The sequence below is a fragment of the Halyomorpha halys genome, unplaced genomic scaffold (genome assembly GCF_000696795.3).
Source record: "Halyomorpha halys isolate HHAL.00 unplaced genomic scaffold, Hhal_1.1 Scaffold392.1, whole genome shotgun sequence".
NCBI classification, from domain to species: domain Eukaryota; kingdom Metazoa; phylum Arthropoda; class Insecta; order Hemiptera; family Pentatomidae; genus Halyomorpha; species Halyomorpha halys.
This window is the reverse complement of record NW_027114089.1, coordinates 386,789-412,125: the sequence shown is the minus strand read 5'-3', so window position 1 is coordinate 412,125 and position 25,337 is coordinate 386,789. Positions and strand designations below refer to the sequence as shown.

General features: G+C 28.6%; 1 protein-coding gene across 2 annotated transcripts in view; it reads left to right on the top strand.

Annotated features, from left to right (window-relative positions):
* The first annotated feature begins 275 nt into the window (after positions 1 to 275).
* SMC2 (structural maintenance of chromosomes 2) overlaps positions 276 to 25,337 on the top strand; it is a 26,928-nt gene continuing 1,866 nt past the window's right edge. The window contains exons 1-19 of one of the 2 annotated variants that reach the window (XM_014422875.3): positions 276 to 776; positions 3,346 to 3,495; positions 4,630 to 4,791; positions 5,831 to 5,941; positions 6,952 to 7,089; positions 8,295 to 8,775; positions 9,358 to 9,533; positions 10,078 to 10,196; positions 10,274 to 10,412; positions 11,219 to 11,365; positions 13,464 to 13,662; positions 15,235 to 15,370; positions 17,874 to 17,998; positions 19,540 to 19,733; positions 19,818 to 19,961; positions 20,283 to 20,477; positions 22,310 to 22,510; positions 23,444 to 23,659; positions 24,776 to 24,985. In XM_014422875.3, coding sequence (XP_014278361.1) covers positions 609 to 776; positions 3,346 to 3,495; positions 4,630 to 4,791; positions 5,831 to 5,941; positions 6,952 to 7,089; positions 8,295 to 8,775; positions 9,358 to 9,533; positions 10,078 to 10,196; positions 10,274 to 10,412; positions 11,219 to 11,365; positions 13,464 to 13,662; positions 15,235 to 15,370; positions 17,874 to 17,998; positions 19,540 to 19,733; positions 19,818 to 19,961; positions 20,283 to 20,477; positions 22,310 to 22,510; positions 23,444 to 23,659; positions 24,776 to 24,985 — 3,411 coding nt within the window. In that variant the 5' untranslated portion in view covers positions 276 to 608. Of the gene's footprint in view, positions 777 to 1,031; positions 1,073 to 3,345; positions 3,496 to 4,629; positions 4,792 to 5,830; positions 5,942 to 6,951; positions 7,090 to 8,294; positions 8,776 to 9,357; positions 9,534 to 10,077; positions 10,197 to 10,273; positions 10,413 to 11,218; positions 11,366 to 13,463; positions 13,663 to 15,234; positions 15,371 to 17,873; positions 17,999 to 19,539; positions 19,734 to 19,817; positions 19,962 to 20,282; positions 20,478 to 22,309; positions 22,511 to 23,443; positions 23,660 to 24,775; positions 24,986 to 25,337 lie in introns of those variants that run through there. The other variant, XM_014422876.3, reaches the window with a different exon arrangement.

The following is a 25,337-nucleotide window of genomic DNA, read 5'->3' as shown; positions in this document are numbered from 1 at the left end:
AACCACTTCTGACGCTCTGGAACGGTACGGAGCTTGCGTAGTACGAGGATTAGCCTCCTAAAACCTTTACTGCGCATGTTCTATACAGTTCCGGACAGTCAACCGGTTGTTGGAACAGACCTTAAATATTTTTTTCCCAAGCAGTTTACTTAAGATAAAGAAAAAAATAAATAAATTGATAATATTAATGCAAACTTTTTTTTCTAAAAGTAATAGTGCTAGTTTATATGTGGTTTGAAATTGAATATTCTAAGTAATTGTGATAAAATATAACAATATCTATGATTTCACTTGGATTTTTCTAAAATGTGTACAGCCCAAGAAAAAATAAAGAAAATAATAATAATAAGATGGGGAACACAAATCTTCTTCAAAGTGTATTGGAAAATTTTTGAAATTATGACGGGTAACCTCCCAGAGTTAGTGACAGTTGATCCCGCCATTATCAATTCACTGAATTAAAACAAACGGTTTAATTTGAAAGACTGTTGTTGGCTGTGTTTGTTATATATCCGGATTTGTTAAGCTTTTGGCATACTTTGAACTTTCATATTTTGGCATACTACTTATTTTATTACTAGCTTGTCTCGGAATTTAATCATTCCGAAATGTTTATTAAAAGCATTGTACTTGACGGTTTTAAGTCTTATGGCTCTAGGACGGAAATTAATGGTTTTGATCAAGAATTTAATGCCATTACTGGATTAAATGGTACAGGAAAGTCTAATATATTAGACTCTATTTGTTTTGTTCTGGGCATAAGCAATTTAACTCATGTAAGTAATTTTGTTACTCTTTTTATTTTTTATCAGTAACCTCTATTAATCTAGGTTATCTGTCACTCATAGTTGTTCAAAAGGATTAGACTTAGAGGTTCATTAAAGGATTAATCTGTTTCTTATTTATTCACATTGCTGCTGGTGACCTTGACTTATGTTGAAATTGTTCAATATTTTTGATGTCCATGCAAATAAAACAGTTGTTAACTTTAATCTTTATCGATGTCGTTTCTGAGTTAAGGATCAAGTTGATTCTGATAATCGAAATCTTACTTCTGAATTGATGTGTGATAGTAAGATATCCTATATATTATATGATTCTTTGCAAGTACGTTGGCTTTGTAACAGAACTAATGTCCTAATCCTAGTCATCTCTGAAGTTTCTGTCCTAGAGTAGTAGTAGTTTTTACTTACATTAGAGATAATATTTTTAAGTTTAGTAAGACAAATACTAGGCTGATTAGAAATTTGACAGTTAAATGCTAGTTTATATCGTAAAAGTTTGTCATAACCTATCTTCTGCTCGTTTGTGAACCTGTTTTGTTTATTTTAAAGTATTTATTGACTATTTGTCATTTCATAAACTGTTGACGGGCAATTGTGGTACCCTTTTTGAGACAGGGTGCTCCGCAACCTGATTTGAAGTGAATTAGTATGTTTTTGGGCATTGGAAAGGCCTAATCTTCTAAATGCTCTTCTACATCGCCTTGATTTTGTCCTAGGCTTTTTAATTGTTCTTTGCAGCAGCAGAGACAATATGGGATTTCAACTAAAATAATGTAAAACACTTAGTGATATGCGGAGATAACCAAGTCAATATATGACTTAAGCAGTTGATTGATTGAAGCAAATTTCAATTGCATCATATACTTACCGAGCAAACTATTGGTTAATGCCAAAAAAATAAAAAATTCTATTTAAAAAAATAAATTAGTATTGTATTTTTATTACTTATCTCATTTTCAATTAAATAGTATGATGTTCCTTAGTTATATTCTTCATTATAATAGTAAACAACTATTCCTCTACATGGTGGGTGGGGCATCTTATCACTTATAAATTATGTTCGATTGTGGATTATAGGGTTATAATCTATAGTTCTCAATGCTTTAATTTTGACATCCTTGCAGTAGTCAATATAATATATCTAGGAGAGTTGAATTAGAGATTTAATTAAATTAAATTAATCAATTTAATTTAATCCAATTTAATTTGACAGAGTATAAATCATCATTGTTACACAAAGATTTTCAATACCTTTCAAAATTATATGATTGCATTTAACCGAGAAATCACAAAAATTAATGATGAATTGAAAGTACGCTTTGGTGGTGTTTAAAATATTGTTATCTGAATGAATCCACTTTCTGCTCAAGATGAAAATAATCTCATTTGCAAGAAGTCATTGAAATTAAGACTTTGAAGCTAATATTTTTTTTTAATCGTTTAGTTATATGTGAATTTTGGATAAATATATCTATTATTCTGAAATATTTAAACCTTTGTAATGCAGGATTTTCCTTTTTATTTGATTCGCAAGCTTGTATTTGATTTAATATTGTTATAGTATTATTAATTATAATTTTTCAAAGGGGAGATAAGAACTGAATCGGGAGCGATCTTTGACTGAAACTAACAAATTTTAAGCTAAACATTGTTAATCTTCATTCCTTAGCAACATCAAACACATCCTTAGAAAATACTCATGATTGCTTAGTAAGGTTTATCTTCAGGTTTCTCAGGGATTCTCATGTCTCCTGTTGGTATACCAACTTGAAGTGGCTCTATCCAACCTCCCAAAGGCAATACCTCCTTGATGTTTTCTTATTCCAAGTCTTTAAAATAAAAAAAAATTTAAATATTTCAAGTTCTCCACACTGATTGATCTATATGTCCTCCCATTAAACTGCCTCCTTTAGCAAATCCTTAGTCATACATGCAACCTCCTGGAATTCCCTTAACACCGCCATTCGCCAATCCTCATCCATTCTTTCCTTTAAATAACACTTATTCCTCTTCTTACTACACAACTCAAACCTCCACATTAATGTAAACAATTGAAATAGACATTTATTGATTACCATTATAAATAGTAGTTAAACTATGATCTTAATATAATTTTATTTTCTATACTGAAACATTCTAGATGTTTGCCAGACATATAATCATAATGTGTGAACCATGTATTTATTATTAGGGGACATTTGTCCCAGAATAAAATTATTTTTTCATTTAATTTTTATTTTCATTTCATTTCATCCTTATTGATTTTTACATATAATATTGTTATCAATTTTTTTGTTGATAAGAGAATTAAAAAATGTTTAGAGGTTCAACGTTCAAAATGTTTAGCAGTTCTTGCTTTAATTTTATCACAGCTCTAAGCTAAGGCTCAAGAGATTTTTGTGTCAGGTTATAACCGCCATTGATAATGGTCCATTTTTGTATTGTATATATCTGAGTTACACCCTCACTGTCATGTTGAAGTGACACTAATGCTTTGATAATACCTACTTTATTTAACAATATATTTGTTGGTTAGATTATTTGATATATTATTTTGTAGGTAAGAGCAAGCAATTTGACTGATTTGATTTATAAATGTGGACAAGCTGGAGTAACTAAAGCCTCTGTTACGATTGTTTTTGACAACAAAGATACCAGCAAGAGTCCTATCAATTATGAGCAGTACGAGGAAATCACTGTCACCCGACAGGTGAGTTATTGTTACTTTAGTTGTGAAATTGATCTAAACTTTACTATTTGGTTATGTATGGTAGTGAACCTATTGTTAATTTTTTAACAGGTTTTATTTTACGATTGTTTTATAATTCATATTTTACAATAATTTTTCCCTACCTGTCCTTAATGCTATGCACTTGTTTGTGATAGTTCTTAAAGGGAGAAATACATTTAAATAGATATTTGTCATAAACATAGTGTTCATTGTATCTATGTAGAGAAAAGATTTTCGACATGACCATTTCTCTTGATTAGGTTCTTGGGTTTTTATCAGGAATAATTTGTTTTCTCTTATATTATTCTTAATAACATACTCTTCTTTCTTGTAGTAATGTAATATAGCCTTACATGTTCTCTGATAACATCATATTCACAAGGAGGAGAGAGTGATGTGTTTAGATTTATGTTATAAACACAGTTTTTAGATATTTAATGACTTTTTGATGGCTTAAAATAATAATCTGAGTTTTTAGTTGTTTTGGGTGAGCTGAATGGTTCTTCCTGATTTATTTTACTAATGATTCCATTATTAGCTCTTGATGAGCAAAAATTAGGCAGACATATGAGTGACAATTGGTTAGTTATATTACATTCATGTGAATATTGTCTTGTGTCTTTAAAATTTTTTGAATTAGCAAAATATCGGGTTACTTGAAAATGTTATCTCATTCTGTCTCATTTTGAACTATTCGAAATTTCATTAAATTTTGATAAATGAATTTTTATCCTTTATTCCTTTATACAGCCTGTATAGTTCAAGCCAAACTTCATTATATGAATTAATTTTTTTTAATTTCTGGAAGATTTTCTTCTATTTCATTTGTAGTTTTAGCCAAAAAATTTTTATTATCTGGTGTTATTTTAATAATCTATTGAACTTCCTTACTTTATCCTCTGATTTATTGGTACTTTTAGTTCAGTTTCTAAAAAAATCCAGCTTAGTTTGATGTAGTACTTCTTGAAATACTTAATAGAACCATATTATGATTTCCAGTGATCAAAGTTAATTTCTATTCCAACAACAAAGCGTTAACTCTCTAAAAAACATGTAAAAATTTTACAGTTTGAGTAATTGAAAGATGTAACTTAATTTTTAAAACATTTTCAGATTGTTGTTGCTGGTAAAAACAGGTACATGATAAATGGATCTTCAGTCACCAACAAAGCAGTGAACGATTTTTTTAGTTCTGTCCAGTTGAATGTCAATAATCCTCATTTTCTAATTATGCAAGGACGAATAACTAAAGTGTTGAACATGAAACCACCAGAGGTAATTTTATGGTGTTAACCATTCTAATTATTTAAATTATTTTCTTTTTTGATATCTTTCTAATTCTTATAATCTATAAGTGCCTAATCTAGTTGGCAGTTAGAGAACAGTGATAATAGTCTACTCATATTGTTATTAATGTATTGTTCAAATGTTTTATTATCGTTATGATGTATAGTCGACAATAAAGTATTGAGATTTGTATTCTTTTACCAATTGATTATCTACTAATTTCCTAAACTTTTTGCATCAAGGTTACAACACTAATTTAGTCGATAGAATGCATAGGTCTATAGCAGGACTCTTCAAACCTATGTGGACTCTATGGGGCTCAGAAACTCTCACATTGATCCACTGTTGTTCCAGCATGTTCTCAATATATTACATGATTTTTTTTTTTTTTTTTTAAACATATTTAGCTCTTAATCATAAATAAAGGGTATTTATATGGAGATGTGGAAGACAAATTTTTCCCAAAAACTGAAATGCGGGGAAATTTTGTGGGCTGTTTCATCTTATGGATAAGTTTAGCCTAATGGAATCTTCTTAATTTTATGTTACAGGCTCTTAATTGAGGGCTTTAATTCTGTTTCCATATTCGCTAGGGAGAGTTCATAGAATCTTTAAGGCAAAACAGTTTTTATGGTAACTCCAGTTCTAGCTAAAATATTATTTGTCTTTCCAGTAAATTGTAGAACTTTTTATTTTCTATTATATTTGTGTGTCTACTTGAATAATAGTTAATTGAAATGACAGTTCAATTAATTTCTGTTTTTGTCTCTTATCTGTGTACTTCCTTAAACATAATAGAATAAAGTACTTACTAAATGTTAAGGAATTCATTCACATTTTTAATTAAAAGTGGATCACATTTAATATAACCCTTACTCGATATTCACTATAATTTTCTACTGATTTTAATTACATTTGGAAAAAAAAAAAGGTTGGTTTTAATTGTACAATCTTTAAAAAAATATATTAATAAACCAATTAAGTGATTTAAAATGTAAATTTCTGTAACTGTTGGTTTGCGTTTCAGATATTATCAATGATTGAAGAAGCTGCTGGTACGAGAATGTATGAAAACAAAAAACACGATGCTCAGAAAACGATTGAAAAGAAAGATGGCAAACTTAGAGAAATTGATGGTGTAAGTAACATATCCTTTGAAATTTTAATATTTTTAAAACTTATTGTGATTGAATTGATTCGTAAAAATATATTTAATTTTATTGCAAATTATTAAGATTAATTAGGAGTGTTATGAATGTGTTTTTTTGTAATTTGGGATTTTGAATTGGAAAAAAAAAACAGAAGGAAAGGGGATATTTAGGATTATAAAGCATAGTGTAATCTCGGTAATTTGAACTAATTCTTGCAGGGGGGGGTTTCAGATTACAGAAAGTATTAGGAAAAATGGTGTAAAAAAAAAAAAATCAGCATATTTTAGCATGAAATATGCATGTTCATAACTATTTTTATTTGTTTATTTTTTTTTTTTACATATTTTTTTGAAATTTGACAGTTTAAAGTTTTAAAAAATTAAATTTTTTTTATCTTTTATTGATATTAGACTATAATTTGGTATTGGATCTAATATCAGTATCAAAATTACCAATATAAATTTTGGTAAAAATTGTTGGAACTTACCTTTAAGCCTTAGTATAATTAACTATCTCTAGATTGGGTAGATTGGGTATTACTAATACCTGAGGGATAACCTGAACTCCAAATGCAGGACCTGGATCTTACCGCCCATGCATCCTCTAAATATTTTGCCCTTAAAATCTTCTTTTTACTATTTATAGGAGAAGGTTATAAATAACTCATATATGATAATATAATAATAATACATTTGTTATTCCAAAGGAACCTCATCCCATCTATGGGCGTTGATGAACTCAGGGTTTTACGCCCTAAAGCCCCAACCAAAAACAACAACCTCATCCCAAAATAAAATTTATTTTCTATTCTATTCTATTATTTTTATAATGATATTCTGGGTGGTGGTCCAAAATGGTACTCAAAATAGCTGATAAAACTGTTTAATAAATAGAAATATTTTTTTATACTATATTTTTGTACCTTTATTGATCACCACCCACACCTTCCTGCATTTAATTACATGTGATCTAATAACGTTCCTTGTGTCTGTTTTAGATGGTTACTGACCAGATTAACCCGAAACTACAACGGATGAAAGACGAGAGAAATCAGTATGTTGAATACCAAAGGGTTCTCAGGGAACTCGATCAACATACTAGGTTATATGTTGCCTGGCAATTTTGCCAGACCGAGGTAATTTGAAATATAATTGATAAATAGCTAGTTCTTTATCTGTTTTTAAAATGTTAAATGAAACAATTGAAGATGTGACTGCAATAAGAGCCCACATTCCTAAAGTTATATTTCGGCTATGAACATTCCAGTTTTTAGTGGTTCGTGTTTGATTCACATAATTCATTTTTTTCTTTTCACTAACTAGTAAATAACTTTTTAAGGATTTTTCAGAGATGAACACTCGATAAAAAAATTAAAGTAGATAGAATTTCATACATGTTATATTTCGGGTAATTTGGGACGCCACTAAAGAACGTTCTAAAAATAGTCATGACTCTAAAGATTCAAATAGGATGTTTTTAGGGAAAAAAATTAAACAAGTTTTTTTTCTCTTTGTCTTTTTTTTCCTAGTTTGATTGGACTACTCTGGTTGTCCATGGGAGACTCCGGTAAACTTGTGTTGGAACTGAAAGTGTCATTGTAACATATCTTCCATATGCTTGCCACATATATATTGATATGCTGAGCTTAAATGGTTTTAACCTCCTCTCGGTTGAGAATACTTCCTTTGTTTTCCAAAACATATTCACTAAAAAAAAATTTAATTCACTGATTTTTGTATATATCTTATGATTAAGCTACTTTCTTTCCATTATGTGTTCCCTATTCATTCTTATTGGATGATATTGTTTATTTAAAATTGGTTTGAAATATACGAAAATCAAATTATTTTCCTAGTTCTGGTAATTCTGTATTTTATCGTGAAATCTCTGATTGTAAGTTTTATAAGAATACTTTTAAATTGAAATTTTAATTGGTTTATAACGTAAACACATTCATTTTTGAAGCATGGAGTCGTAAAAAATGGTATCTGAAATTTTTCATGAATTGCAGTTTTTGCCATCATCAGCTTTTTTAAGGCTGATTTCATAAATTGTTGAAAGAATTTTTGGGAAATTTGTTTTCTCAAGAGAATAATATTGATATTAAGTTATAATAAGTGACTACTGGCTGAAGGTAAAATATTGTAACTAATTACTAAATATTGTATTTAGCATTGTTAAAGTTTTCATTTTTCCTGTTACCATGTTTTACAACAAAACGACTCATTTGCTGCAGGTACTCTTTTAACATTTTAAGTCCAAGAATGTTTGATTGATTTGTACATATTTTTATTTGTGTAAAAATTGTTAATATATTTATTCGTTTGATTATTTTTTAAGGATGAAGTTAAAAATAGAAAAAAAGAAATGGAATTCACCCAAAATGAAGTGAACTCTGTTAAAGCAACAATTGGAGAATTAAAGGTAGAAATTGAGAAAAAAGGAAAAGAGATCGGTGAACTACAAGTAAATCGTGATCAGGAATGTGGAGGGAAATTAAAAGAGCTTGAAAATCACTTGAAAGAAGCTGAACAGTTGGAAGCAAAATCTTCTGCGAAAGTTAAGAGTGCTAAGGAAACCTTATCAGCTGATACAAAACACTTGAAGCAGTTACAGAAAAACATCGATGATGATGTAAAAGCTTTAAATCAGAAAAATGAAGAACTATCGAAAGTGCAGGCTATTTTTGACAATTTACGTGAAGCTGACAAGCAAGATGCTGAAGCACTGGCTGCTGCTCAGAAGAAATTTCAGGCTGTAAGTTCTGGTCTCTTGGAGAGTGAAGACGGCGAAAATGCTACTTTACAGGATCAACTTATGGGTAAGTCAGTTAAATTAGATTCTAATTCCTTAGTCAGAAAAATAAAGTTACAGTCTGTTGAACAGGTCTTTTTTTTTAAGTTAAATTATAATAAAAATAAATTGGTTTTACAACTAATTTTATTATTTTATGGAATACTATTTATTTAATATATTAATACTAATGAAATTTATAATTTCTTTTAAATGTCTTTATTTTTTACTGATTTTTTTTTTTCAATGATTTGGGTTGGGACCTTTTCCCATAATAAAGATTAAGTTAATATTTTCCTAATCTCATCGTGTTGATTACATCGATATGGCAAAATATATTTGGTCATATTTGTAATTAGCCTTATGGAAACTTATAATGTTTAAACAAGTATTGTATTTTTTACTACTTTGCTTTTTATATAGATGTAGATATAATTAGTAACAGAATTTCACTTGTGATCATTTGTGTAGAGTGAATATGTTAGTTTGTCATCTGTGTGTGCATTAATTTTTCTTTAGCAGAATATCCTGGAAAAGAACTATTTTTGAGCCATGAAACACCTTATGAATTTATTAGTACATGATGTTATTATTTCTTTTCTATTTTCAGTCGTTGAACAGCAGTTGAATGAAGCTGAAAGAGAAATTAAGAAATGCACCATTCAAATGCAGCAAGACAAGAAGGAGTTTGATACTAAAAGACCTTTATTGAAAAAAACTGAGATGACTTTTGCTAAGGATAAGAAGGAGCTGGATGAGAAAGAAAAAGAAGTGTCTTACTTAAGAGTATGTAGTTATCAGTTGCTCAAAGCAAATATCCCTTCTTCTTCTGTAACTGTCCCTAATTACACACTCATTCGTCATGATCGGACAGACCGAAATGGTAGAGGAGTCGGTCTGTATGTTCATTATAGTTTAAGACTGAAAATCCTCTTTAAATCTCCTCCTGGTACTAATATCTTCCTCCTCCTCTACTCTATCGCCCTCTTCATGTTAAATTCGATGAAACCTTTGAACCTTCTCTTCTCACCTTGATATAACAATATCATTATTGCTGGTAAATTCAACACTAACCTCCTCTCCGATACTCCTGATAAAACTTACCTAGTAGAACTAGGATATTCCCTTCATCTATTCATCGTATCTTTCTAATGAAAGGTATTTTATTTTCTTATTAATTAAATAAGAAAATTAAATAAATAAGAATGTTATTATTTTCACTTCTGTCAGCCAGCCCCAAGACTGCTACAATTATTTTTTTTTTAGTTTTTGATAGACATAATTACTTCTTATTTTATTATTGTTACTTATTTATTGATATTTTATTTAGGAAAACCTTTCAAAAGTTAACTATCAAGATGGACAACTAGAATCTCTTCAGGAACAATACAGAACTGTTTCAAATGAGTATAGACAATGCTCAGAATCTTTTAATAATTATGCTCTTAGGTAATTTATTTATTTAGTTTTTGTTTAAGTTTTATTGCAGTGTCATACTTATTGATGTTTTATTATTTTTGTTTTAGTTGTTCAAGATTAAATTTTCAATACAGAGACCCTGAACCAAACTTTGATCGGAACAAAGTTAAAGGTCTGCTTTGCAAATTATTTTCAGTGAAGCACGAGCAATATGCTAGAGCTTTGGAGCAAGCTGCCGGAGGAAGGGTGAGATTATAATTTTTTTTTTTAGCAATGAATGTCTGTTGTGTTCTGTAAATAACTAAATAATGACACATCCACTATCGGTCATACAGTTAACATAATGTAACAATGTATTAATTGTATAAATTTTCTAAACGATGGTATGCATCTCTTCGTATTGAGGATAAAGAAATTTAAGGATCACTTAGGGAAACTCTTTATTCAGTTTCTCACACTATGAAGGATAAAGGTTAAGGGTGGGGTATGGAGCTGTCTATCAGAGTTTCACAGCCGTGACTACCATAATAATTAGTATGAGAAAATGTAACAGACCGAAAACCCTGTAGGCAATTAACAATAACTTCGTTTTTTTTTAAAAACAATTTTGACACTTTGTGAATGCACCATGTACTTGTATAAATACAGTCCATTTCTATTTTGAAGCCTGAAAAGCATAGAATCAGACAAAAACTAGCTTCCTGCACAAAATGTACAACACCAACCTGCTTCCAATTCACTCCATGCAATATTTCTATAAAAATACTAGTAGTATAACTTAAGTGTTATGTAACTTTAAATAAATCCACTAAAATATTATTTTTTCATTTTTTTTTAATTTTCTGTGTTTATAGCTCTAAATATAACATAAAAATATGTGTTTCTTAATATCAGTGAAGTGGATTTTTTATTATCTATGTCTATTACTATCATTATTTGCCTTTATTAATTAAGGTTTTATTGTTTTTAAGTGTAGTTTTACAATGTTATTTTTTTCATAAATAAAATTCAATATTCTTTTTTATTAATTTTTAACTATTTTGAAATTTCAGCTGTACAATGTTGTCGTTGAAAATGAGCATATTTCAGCTAAATTAATTGAAAAAGGAAATTTAATGAAAAGAACTACTTTTGTCCCTTTGAACAAAATTCAAGGACACAGGATGGATCAGCAAACAATTCGAAGGGCACAGCAAGAAGTAAGTCTTCAAAAAAGTTATCATTTCATCCTAAATTTTGATTGTTTTTTTTTTTTTTTTAGTTATACATGATTGTGACTTGTTTAACAGATAGTTGAAATAATACTTAAATTCCTCCACAAGTTTTCAGGCAGTATCACAGTTATTTTCTTTAGAGGATAAGAGATGTTTTTGACGTGACAACGTCTTATAAATTAGATTGCAGGGAGTCATGTAGGCAAAAGTGTAGCGTAACGGAAATAGAATGGGCGTGGCTTAGTAGTATAGTAGTGGGAATAATTGAGGTTATAGATACTGGAAGTCATGTAGGCAAAAGTGTAGCGTAACGGAGAGTGCGGTGGTGGGGGTAATTGAGGTTATAGATACTGGAAGTCATGTAGGCAAAAGTGTAACATTTTCCAGGGATATTACAGCCGAATTGATGCCACTCATCTCATATTTCTCGTACCATCGTTCGATTATGAACAGAATAATGGAAATTAATTGTTAAATATAAATATCATTTGTAAAGGAAAATAAATATCTTGATTCAAATATTGTGTGTCTATTTTATTAATATTATTATTCCAATATTTAGCGTAAAGTTGTCACGTCAGGCGTGTTTCGGCGCCCCAAAAACCCACACATTTTTTGCATGATACTTAGTTTTCGAAATATTCAGCTAGAAATGAATTAACAAAAATTTTAAGTTTTTTTTTACATGAAATAAACTATCGGTTATCTATTGAGGTAAAAATTAAAATTTTTAATGCTAATCAAACCCAAACAACATAAAAAAATCAGAACTAATGGAAATAAAATAATGATTTTATTGTAAATTAGTACAATTCATTCCCGGTAAAACAATTAATTATTTTTAGTTTAGTAATTGTATTTTATGAACCTAGTGACTTCAGGCCTGAGACTTACCTGGAAAAATGTATTTTTCTATAGATAGTATTGCCAAAATGGCTTCAGCGATTATGATGAAACTTACTTTTAAGATTTTACACATTTTAAAAAATGAACTGGCTTTTTATCCTCTAATCTTTGAATATTCTTGTTGCTTACTAGGTTTAAATAAATGACAAGACGTAATTACCACAGATATGAGGATTTTATTTGAATTAATATAAAAAATATTGTGACTCTTATCTATCTCAGGGTGGGTTTTCCAGGGGCGCAATCACACAGAAATATAATTCTTAAAACTAAATATTAACATTATCAGAGATTTGAAGCGTATTTGAATGATATTTAGTGTAGCAAGCTAATGGTTATTTCTTTCTCAATGCTGATTCCTGGATTTCTTAACGTGACGGTTGAATAACAATGGGTGTACATCATAACTAAGGTTGTTTATAAGAAGATAAAATGTCTTTTGCATTGAAATGTAGAAAAAGGACAATCAGCTAACCAGCTTCCAGGACATATAGGTTGGGGTCTTGTGTTTAACAGGTGAAGGGATAAACATAGGTTGAGGTCAATGAAATAGGAATGTCTTCTTACTGATAACAAATTAGTTACCTTGCTATTTGATTAATTAAACAAAACTAATTAAGAATATTATGAAGGAAAATACATTTAAAACTTGATTATCACTTTTTAACACACTGTTTTATAAAACAAAAAAAAAAGAGAGGATATTAAAATTTAGAATAAATCTGAGAAATTACTAATAAAAAGCGGCACACAAAGTTTTGAAGGAAAGAAAACTTCATTTTCACATAACTTAAAAAGTATAAATTTTATGGGTAATTATATATTTGGTTATTTTTAAGGTAGTGAATTCTTATCAAAAATAAAACCGTAGAAATCTGATCTCTATTAAAAGAGATACAGGATTTGAAATATTTTATTAATTGACTGATTTTGTTACTTTTAAATTATTAGTTTCTTCAGGGTGTCTCAACTTCTTCCCTTTTCCTCTTTCACGTTCCTTCTTATTCCCTTTGTTTTCAAGTATTAATGTAACATTTAAATGATATTACATTTGTGAGGGGGAAATACGATCTTAATCATGGAGCTCTGCTACTCTCAGTTTTTATTTTTATTATTGAAACAGTTTGAAAAGAAATTATAAGTTCAAATTAATTTTTTTTCTTAATAATTTCTGCAGGTTGGTGCAGAAAATGTCTTTTTAGCCCAAGATTTGGTCGAGTACAGCAATGAGTATGAAAAAGTGATGGCATGGACTTTCGGACAAGTTTTCATTTGTACAACCATTGACGCTGCTGAAAGAATTTCGACTGTAGTTCGGCGGAAGGCGATATCACTTGATGGTGATGTTTTCGACCCAAGTGGATTGATTTCTGGAGGTATTTATAAATATATCTTTTTTTTATCCTTATAGTTAACAATGTTGTTAAGTTTTTAGAATCACAATATATGGAAGAAATTACTAGTGAGTCATGCTAGAATTCTACTTTTTGTAGTCTTTCATTTTTGTATGAAAGTTACTTTTTGTTTAATGGAACTTCTTTACTAATGTACTGAAACTCAAGAAAAAAAAATTATATGGAAATAAATTGATTTTGTAATGCGAGGGAATGGTCAATATAAAACAAGTGGTAGGGGACTAGGCTCGATTAGTTTTGCATTTTCATTAAAATATCTCGAAAACTAAAAATTCTAACTGCATACTATAAGTGAGGGAAATATTCATTATAGTCATAATGTAATTGCACTCAACTTTTCCTCTTCAAATCGGATCTTCCTATTTTCTCCTTTACTTATTAATAAAATTCCTTAATTTTTTGTTATGATGAGAAGATAGTTGATCCTGGATAATATATATGAAGAGAAGATGGTTGGGGGTGGGATCAGGAAATAACTCCAATAAGTTTCCAAAACTTATATTTAATAGTGCCAACATTTCAGCCTGAATTTCTAGCCTTCCTCAGGGTTACTAGTAGCAAATCGGAAATTTAAGTGAGCTCAGCGGCCTGTACGATAAGAATCTCAAGAGATACAGGAAATACCAATTTCCTACAATAGCCCTGATGAAAGCTAGAAATACTGGCCGAAACGTTGGCACATTTAAATAAGTTTTTACAACTTATTGTTATTATTTTCTGACTGCACTCTCAACCATATTCTCTTCATATACTAATTTTTTGTAGTTATCCATTGTTTATTATTGCTAATAATTAGAACTATTTATTTTTTTCATATGAACAAATTGAAAGGTACTTTAGAAGATTTTTTAACAATTCGTCATTTAAGCCCTGAGGATAAGACCTAGCTGATATTAAAGAACATTTAATTGTACTTTGACATGACGAGTTTAATCAAAAGTGTTTTCAAGGAAATAAAAAAAAATGTGAAATATCAATTCTATAAAATGGTACTTCCAGTCGGACGATTATGTCGAAAAAGTTACTGTCACATCCCAGACATAACCACCTTAAAGAGGTAATTTTAGTTTCGTACAAATTTTCTTTTGAGCTAGGTTGTCCACATACAGACCATTTTGCGAGACATGATTATTTGGACTTAAGACACCTCAATGCATGTATTTCTATCAAAAACTTGAATTTGAAATTTTGTATAATTGCAAACTTTCCCTTACTATATATTCCATGTATAGGTTAGTTAAAGTAATAAATGCTCATAAACTTATTTTTTGAGTAATAATTTTGTTTCTTGGATAATGAAATGTTTTATATACCAGTAGTCTCCTATTACAAATTATTGATCCAGGAATTAGCCAATTATAAGTTAATATTTCAAGATAAATAGTTAGGGAGCATGATGTAAAATGGGTCAGTATTTTTATTTTAATTTCATAAAAAAGGTTATTAAAAAAAAAAAAAAAAAAAATTACGCTTATTTTATGACTTTCAAGTAGTTATGAATCACTTACTGAATGTATTTCGTTGTTTTTCCAGGTGCTGTTGAGCGAAGTCAACCTGTTTTACTGACAGTTATTGAATTTAAAAAGGCCGAAAAAAATCTTGCATTGAAGAAGAAAGAATTGGATGCACTAAGTGAACAACTCCAGAGATTAGGCCCTATTGCTCAAAAGTAAGCCCACTTTTCCATTCATATATCACTTTTTTAAATGCTGAATTTCTTATTTGTCATTCTCTAGAATATATAGGAAATTTGTTAAATAAGAATAGTTTTATAAGGCTTGTTTTTGGCATTATATTAAATGACCTAGGTATTCCATAAAATATGGGGTTTCAAACTCTGATGGTAACATGTATACAATTAAGGAGGTGAACCCATAGTGAAGTTTCAGTTCTTTAAATGAGGTAGGATTTATGGATAGAAGTAATAGTCTTGAAACCGATGACTCATTTTTTCAACAGTTATACATATAGTTATCTATCTCCTTAATAGATTGTCTTTATTGATTACAACTATGGTCAGCAAATTATGCTGTCTGGATCTTGTGCACTCCTGATGAACTTTTACTGTGTGTTCCTATTGTAATGGTAAAGATGAGATGTTAGGTACATTCTTTATTAGTCTAAACAGCAATGTTTAGACTTGAACTTAAAACAACAGATTCACAATTATTATGAACAAAAATATTCATTTTTTTTAAACATACGAAAAACACACCTAATTTAGTTCTTAATTATTAATTAATAATTGATCATATGGCGAGAGGTTTCAAATGGGTTTGCTACTAAAACAAACATAAATTAATAAAACATTAAATGAATTATAAATAAAAATAGATTTAAAAGAAATATACTAGAGAAATAAAAATGTTGATAATAATTTCGGCAGTGCAGCTGAAGATGTTAATAATCTTGCTACCACAAACTTTACCCTCAAATTGATCAAATATTTGAGTTTCAGTCACCCAAACACTAAATGGCTGCAGTTTGTTCTAAAAAATTCATTACACCAAGAATCAAATTAAAATCAATCATGAGATGATCCAAGAAACATATGTATATATAATAATAATAAACTCTTTATTTATTCTGGCACATTCCTTTAGAATAATTCTTTGAAAATATTTAATGGCTTTTAGATCCTTAGAATAAAAATAAAAAAAAAAACTTGAGAGGTGAAGGAATAGAATTCTTTTGGGAAGAGGATCTGATAAGAAAGGATCTGTGAAAAGCTGCAATATAAGTCTGCAGGATAAAAATGGGTATTGCGGGAACGAATAGAAGATTTGAATTTAATAAGATTTGAGATATATAATGAATAACAGAGTTGGATAACTTGGTAGACGAAGGATGCAAGGAAATACTTTTTGACTATAGGAAGGGTAAAGCTACTTCAACTTCTTGTAAAAACAGGAGATGTAGGAGTCCCTGGGGATTCTGAAGATTAATCGTACTAGGCAATTTATTAATAATTTTATAATGAGGTGTTTATAGTTGGCCGTAGATTAATGTGAGAAGATTGTCGGGATAGGGGGTCAACAAAAAATACAAAAACTTATGCTGACGTTTCAACCTGAGTTTCAGCCCTTCATCAGGGCTGAAAAAACCTAAAAGAGATAACAACCATAACTCAGATAAACATAAAAATAATAAACAGACATAAAAATATACATAACAATAAATTAAGTAGATGGAAGTTGATTGATAACTATAGAAAACAAAATAGAATATTATAGAGGTAAGAATTATATATAAAAAAAAATAAGCATAATGAAAGGTGCGTAAGAAAATGTAAATGATTAGTAATGGAATTAACATAATAAGATATGTAAGTAGTGTCTAAAATAATGAAAAATAATTTAAATCAACATAATGAAATGTACGAAAGAAAAATGATATATATGGTACAATAGGCAAGAAAGACAAAAATATGTTACAATGCATAAAAGATGCACAGTAAGATAGATAAGAATAAAAAAAATAAATATATAAGAAGATGGTCAGGGCTGCGGTCAAAAGAGAAACAAAAATAATTTACAACTATTTATTTTCCGACATTTCGCCCCACTTTGCAGGGCTGTTCATAGCAAACGGTTGAACCTAGGTTACTATTTTTGTTTCTCTTTAGACCGCAACCCTGACCATCTTCTTATATATCAATTTTTACGGTCACCTATATACACATATAAAATAATAAATAAATAAAATAAGTATAGAGTGTCTGGAAAAAAGTGAAGAAGAAAGAGGGAGAAGAGATATCGAGAATGGGAAAGAAAGAAATATTTCTTTTCTTTATTTATTTATTTTAATTATTTTTCTTTCCTTTTTTTTCTCATATTTCTTTCTTTCTTTCCCATTCTCCATGTCTCTTCTCCCTTGTTCTTTCTTATTCACTTTTTTCCAGACACTTCATTCTTATTTTCTCTTATATTTTTTTTACTCATCTATATTACTGTGCACCTTCTATCCATTGTGACATATTTTTTTTCTGTCTTGCCCATTGTATCATATGTATCTTTTCCTTTCATATATTTCATTATGTTGATTTAAATTATTTTTTCATTATTTAAGACAAAACCTACATATCTTATTATGTTTATTTCTTGAACACTTCTACTGTGAATTTATGTATTGGCTAGATATTATTTTAATAATCTTTTATGTGTTATTTCCAGTTATGAACAAATGAAGGAAAGATTGGTGATTAGAGAGCGAGAAGTAGAAATGTTAAGGGCCCGTCTGGAACAGACATCGCACTATCAGCTGCAGTCTGAAATTAAAGCTCTTCAGGAAGCAATTGGTAATATTTTTTTATCCTTTGTATTAACTTAGCTGTAAGAAAACATCCTCACTCTTTGCATTTTATTTCATTATATAATTTGTTTCATTTTGTCATACAGCATAATTAGGGGCCTGGGAAAGGTTATGTTAAATTTGGGTATTTTTTTTTATCTTATAACTTCAGCAGCTAAACAAGTCATATTTCATGTAATCTTAATCTAAGTTTTTTTTTGCAGTCATATAAATTATTTAATACAGATTAGTTATAAATGGGACTGTATATATATTTTTTTCAAATATTACATTTTTTAAATGAATCAGATAAAATTATGTTCCAATTTTTGGATTAAAAAATAATTATATAGAATATTTTGGTGTTTCGGTATAACAAATCTGAAGGGGTTTTGAAAAACATCTTTTTATCAATGAATATGTTATATTGAGATTTGGATAGCTAACAATTTGTTAATTTGAGGTTCGCACACTTATTTCTTGACCGTTCAACTTGTATTATAACAAATTGTATGGATTTGAACCTATATTTTTCATTGAATTCTAGGGCTGGTTCAATGGAATTACAAAAAAATTCTTATGAGATTGTGCCACTATCCTTAGGTTAATGAATACATACAGATTTATTATGAATGAGATTATATTTTACAAATTGCATCTTAATAGACAGAAAAGGAGTAAGAAGAATGTTTTAAACTAAATATTTGGTAATTTTATGTCTAATTATTTCTTCTTAAATATTGTGGTTGCTTTTTCTTTATTAAAAAATAATTGTATAGAATATTGACTAATCATTATGTATTCAATATTTTGTTTATTTTCCTATGGATGTGCAACAAGCTCATTTTTTAAAACTAATTACCAATATTTGTACATTTAGTTTTTAAAAAGTATTTTAGTTTAGTACTATTGGACAGCAATACATTTATATCAGTCTTTATTTATTCTCAGACTAGTTCCTTTAGAGTATTATTAGAGACTATGAGTATTAGTGTATAATACAAAAATTAAACAAAATAAAAATGAACATAAATAAATACTACTAAAATAATAAATTGGAGAAGTTATTAAGTTTGTGTGACTAACTCATAATAATATAAATGAAAAAGAATGAACAAAATGAACTAAAATTAATTTACAAAAAGGAACAATTATTGTTTATATGCTTATTTACAAATATAAAAAAAAAAAAGTCGTAAACATCAAAGGTAGAAAAATAATGAAAAAATAATAATAAGTTAATAAGAATGCAAAAATGAAAAAAATAAATCCTTTAACGAATCGTTAATCATAAGGTATATTTTAATAATAAAAGAAAAAACAATGATTGTATGAGCATACTTAGATTTCTACAGATTCTACATAAACATTGAAAATATGTAATAATATTTATTTATAAATTTACTGGGATTATTATATTTAAGAACGTTTTATATTATATCATGTTCGTTCATAATTATCATATCTTAAATATATTTTTTATTGATGAAATATGTTCATTAAATTATATTATTGCTTAAATAATTCCATCGAGATATTTTTTTCTAGATAAGAATCAGGCTCTGATCCAAAATTATAAGAAAGACATTAAGGAAAAGTCTGTTAAGGCATCTGAGCTGAAGAATAAGATGGAGAACATTCAAACTGTGAGGGCAAAGGAATTGTCCAATGCGGAATCAGAATTGAAAAGGATGAAGAAAAAAGCGGAGGATAGTAGAAATAAATGGAAACAGAGGGAACAGGTAACTTTTTCAGCTCTTGTTTTTTCTCCACAAAATTGATAGTGTTAACCGTAGCCATTTAATTAAACATAAACGTCTTTTTAGGAATTCGAAACTCTGAATTTGGAAATACAAGAATTGGAAAAGTCAGTGCAAAATGGAAAAGATCAACTTGCTAAGTTTCAGGAAGCGTTTGCTGCTCGTGAAGAAGAACTGAAAGTTTTGCAAGAAGAATTGTCTCAACTGCAGGTATTCTTTAAATTTAGAATTAGTTTAAAATCAATTGGCAATGTTTAATTTTGTATTAAAATAAAACAATAAACGTTATTATGATCAATAAAATCCAAATGCATTTTTTAAATAAAATAATTTGTATCCAGTTAAATCTCTAAACACTTTTTATTATTTCTATAAATGTCCAACATTTTGGCGAATTTCTGTATACACCAGAATAGTTATAAATAAATTCTTTAAAATATAGTTAGTACAGTTAGTTATAGTTAGTTTTAAATTTATTTCTGTTGTGTTATTTCAAATATGTTTTAAAACATTTATTTATTTTGTGTTTAGGAAAATGTTAAACAAAGGGAATGCAAAGTAAAAGAGCAGAAGGATGAAATAGGACAGAAGAATGCAGAAATTCAGAATGCTGTTTCCGAGAGAGACAAGCTAACCGAGAGAATGAATGGTTTTGATTTAGTTGTGATTTCAGGTTCTCACACAATTGAAAACTTGAAGAAGGATATCAGTGAGCTGACTGCGATGGTAATTATTCTTAGAAGTATTTAAGATAATTTGTTTTAATTAAGCTGATCTTTTTACGAAGCACAATATTATCAAATATAAATAAATAGTTTTCATGCATCTTTTATCCCTAGCTTCAAATTAAGCCAAAACTCAACAGAAATAGGGATCATAAAAAGAATGTTCAATTGAAGAATGTTCAAACTAATTTTAGTTGCACACAACTACAAATTTAGTTCAGACTGCATCAATTTGCTCATTTTGAAAATTTTCTGGACCATATTCCATTTTCACTTCATTTTTTTAGTTTCAACTTTGACATAATTGTTTAAATTTACAAATTTCTCGGTGAATCATGAAAAAATCAAATAAATAATCTAATGAAACTAACAATCATCAGCACAAAATACACAAATAAACAAAAACTTATTTATTTGTGCCTGATGTATAAGGTCACAAATAAATAAGTTTTTGTTTATTTGTGTATATTTTTTGCTGACAGCACCCCGACCATCTCCTCATACTCAAAACAATTAAATTTTAAGCCTTAAATTATATTTATGAAAAGATTAAAACTAATATTTTGGTTAATTTTAGAATCGAATATCAATATTTTGTATATTTATTTTGGTAAATATAAAAACTATTACTCCTCTGAAAATAATCATTATGAACTATTTTATATTGTATTTAACTAGCTTCAATTTGAGTACTAATAAACTAATGGTAATAGTAAGTCTAATTGTATCTATGATATATTTGTATTTTGTATCTATGAGATATATTTTTTCATAAACCAAATGTTTTATCCAAACAACTTGTGAATTTATTTTGGCAAATATCATGAAAACTATTACTTCTACGAAGATAAATGTTATAAACTACTTTATAGTACATTAAACTAGCTTTAATTTGAATGCTAATATATATCTGTACATAATTCCTGTTTTTTTTTATTTTAGTTTTTATGATATTCACATATGAATATAAATTTTGCACATGGAAATTAGTCCGAGACACTATAAATCAATTTATTTTAGCAAATATCATGAAAACTACTACCCCTACGAAGATAAACGTCATAAACTACTTTATAGTCCATTAAACTAGCTTTAATTTGAGTGCTATTAGACATCTGTTTTTGAAGGGTTCCTGGGATATAGATTTCCTAATATAAATTCACTAACTTCTAATTTTTCATTATTTTATTATGAAATTAGGCTTTTTGAAAAATTTTATCATGGGAACTAGACAACATAAGCAGCTCTAATAGGGCTCATATTTTAATAAATTTAATCTGCTTTAAATGATATTCTATTAGATTTTCTAGTTTTGTTGGTAGTTTTAAAGATATAGAGCTACAAATGATAAATTAATTTTTTTAATGTAACAGCTGTCATTTCTTATCCTCTCCTATTGTTAACAGACTCATCTATTTTGACTAGTATATATAGTTATCATTCAAGTAATTAAAAATTTGGGCGAAATAACAGTTTTTTTTTCCTCTCTAGGCTCTTGTAATACAAGTAGATCTCATGTTGTTATTTTTTTAATTAATTAAAAAATGTTCCCTTTTTTTAAATTGGTTTAATATTTTTTTCTGCCAATTAATTACAGATTCATAAATAGAATTATATTTCTATTATATATATTTTGACCGCAACCCTGACCATCTACTTATATTTTAATTATATTTCTAGTTTATCTTGTTACTTGATTTTATTTATTTGTGATCATCTTTTCTTTTTTAGCTTAATGACTTGCGAAATGACCATCTACTTATATTTTAATTATATTTCTAGTTTATCTTGTAACTTGATTTTATTTATTTGTAATCATCTTTTCTTTTTTAGCTTAATGACTTGCAAAAGAAACACAAATGGATAGAATCAGATAGAGAATACTTCGGACAGTTCAATGGAAAGTATGATTTCAAAAATAATGATCCCCAAGCTGCTGGAGCTAAATTGCAAAAATTAAGAGAAGCAAAGGAAAAACTCGGAAAGCATGCGAGCGCAAAATCTTTAGACATTCTCGGAAGCCAAGAGGAGCAGGTATGTTTCTCGAGTAAAAAGAAAAATTTATCTTTGATAAGTAATAAGATTAGGCAGTAAAAGTGTCTGTGCCTGTCTTGATGTTTATGGTAGTCTCTCTGGATCATTATTTAATATAAATGTTAAGGTTTACATTTCATTTATTACATTTTTTTTAAATTTTGTTGTAGTTTAACATATTATAATATTTACATATATTGGAACACATATTAATGTAATTATTATAACTTAAATAATTCATTATAATGCAAATTTTTTTATGTGAATGTTTTCTAAATAATGTGTTTACAGACTTACCTTCATAGAGAATTTTTTTCTTGTTTTGAGATCCATAACTTATATATTCAGTTAGTACATTTAATCCTGAAACACACTGTATATTTACTATAAATTTATAATTTATGTATTTGAATTTTAAAATTATTTATGCTACTTTTTAAATTTAGTTATGGTAAATACGGGATAAAAACTTTTTCACCTTTTGCTTTGGTTTGTGATGGGATTTATATTTTAATAAATATTCTTTGCAAATTCCCTCTCTCTCCTCTATTTACATAAAAACATATTAAGTAAATTTGATGTAATATAAAAATGGAGCTACAGATACAGGCATGTAGAGAAACTGCACAGTGGTAACACCCTAATCATATTTTTACACTAGAAGGTCTCCAGGCCATCTTCTTTTCCAGTGCCTTGGAGGATTTTCAGGACTAGAAGAAGCTAGGTTTAAAACTAGAGGGTTTTGATGGTTAGGGATTTTATAATGGAAGGATTGATATCTGGTTTGGTTTATATCAGTTACAAATGGAACCCGCCCTCCATGGTAGCCTTATTTATCTGACTTTTTAAACAATTAATTACAGCGAGTAACTTCCCCAATGCCCCAAAAAATTAACGAGTGTTTAAAAAATAAAACTATTTGTCTCCTTGCAGTTTCAAGAGGTGATGGACAAGAAGACGATAATTGAAGAAGATCGGTCCAAGATATTGTCAGTTATAGAGGAACTCGACGTGAAGAAAGAAGAGGTCATACGCAGGGCCTGGGATAAGGTCAATCACGATTTCCATTCTATTCTCAGCTCTTTACTTCCAAGTGCTCAGGCCATGTTGAAGCCGGTCGATGGCAAGGATTTCATGCAAGGTCTTGAGGTAATATTTGAAAATACATTCATCAATTTAATTATATTTAATGAAGGGTTTGTGTTATAAATAGTAAGTTTTAAGAAAACAAGGTTCAATTTTTTTTGTTGGAGCTTGTTATGTTTTGAAGTGTACATAGCTCCTTCTACATCTAGTTATCTCAGTTAGTAATTGGATTTTGAGGTTAGAGTAGCTCAGACTAGCACCAACCCCCTTCATCCACACTGAAGATTCAAAAAATGTTACATAGCCCCTTCATCCACTTACCTCTTCAAATATCACTGTTTACATCTGTAATAGTAAGAATTCTTTTATGTTATACAGATACTGTATTTCTATAGGATTGTATATCGTTAGTTTAGCTTAATCAACCAAACATGTATGGTTAGATCATAATTTATGAATGGTATTAAAGCAGCCTGAATTCACTTCACGCCCATTGCTTTTGGTTGGTTCATGTTCTACAGTTCTGAAATTTGACTTTTTTATTTTGTTAAATGATTGTTTTATATATATATATATGGTGTATTTACATTGTAATACTGTTGAACTTCCCTTAATGGATACTTCTAATAAATGGACATCTATGAGTTGGCAGATTTTTTGAAATGACTGATGGTTATAAATTTTTTAAAGTAATTTTTTTAAATTATGTCTCAGAACAGATAGGAGTTAGTATGTATGAAAATTATATTACTATTTCTAAGAGTCTTTTTCTGTTATCTTTTTGTTAATTTTTAGTTTTAACAATTTTAATTCAGTTTTCATATGACCTTATAACTAATATGCTGATGATTTATGTGTTTTGTGGTATTAAAAAAAAAACTGAAACAATGCTTTAAAATGGTAAAAAAAAAAAATGTATGTGCCCTGCTAAGATAAACATTATAAACAACCTACATTACATTAAAATAGCTTTATTAGAAGATTTACGATCAATTGTGTGTAATTAATAAAAGAAAGATGATCTGGGTGCAGTAAAAATAATAGTAAAAAGCTATTTATTATGAGACCGCGTTTTACAATAATTATCTATATTAACTGTTAGTTTTGTTTTATTTCATATTTGTTTTCTAGAACTAAAAATATTCTGATATTAAATTTTTTTTTTTTTTCTTGGACCAGGTTAAGGTTGGATTTGGCGGAATTTGGAAAGAAAGTTTGGACGAACTGAGTGGTGGTCAAAGGTCTCTAGTGGCACTTTCTCTTATATTGGCAATGTTGTTATTTAAGCCCGCTCCTCTCTATATCCTCGACGAGGTGGATGCTGCTCTCGATCCATCCCACACTCAAAACATTGGACAAATGTTAAAAGCACACTTTAAACAATCTCAGGTATGGCAATCTGTCATTGTTCTCTCATAACTAGTTCCGAATATCTTTAGTGTACAATTTATTTTTCAATAACTTTGAATTAATTCTTGTTGAGAATTTTTGAGATATAAATTTCAAGCATGTGAGAAGAATTATTTTATTAATAATCCTCTCCTCTTAATTGATCAAATTTGGCCATAACTTGATTAAATATAAAGTCAAATAAAATTTTATGAAATTTTTAATCATATCGATCAGTTTTTTAATGACCCCTATTATTAGAATGAGGGTAAAAACCTCAATCGGTCCCAGCCTCTTGCCCATTCATCATAAGTTGAGTTGTTAAATTGAAATAAAATAATAGACAAAATAT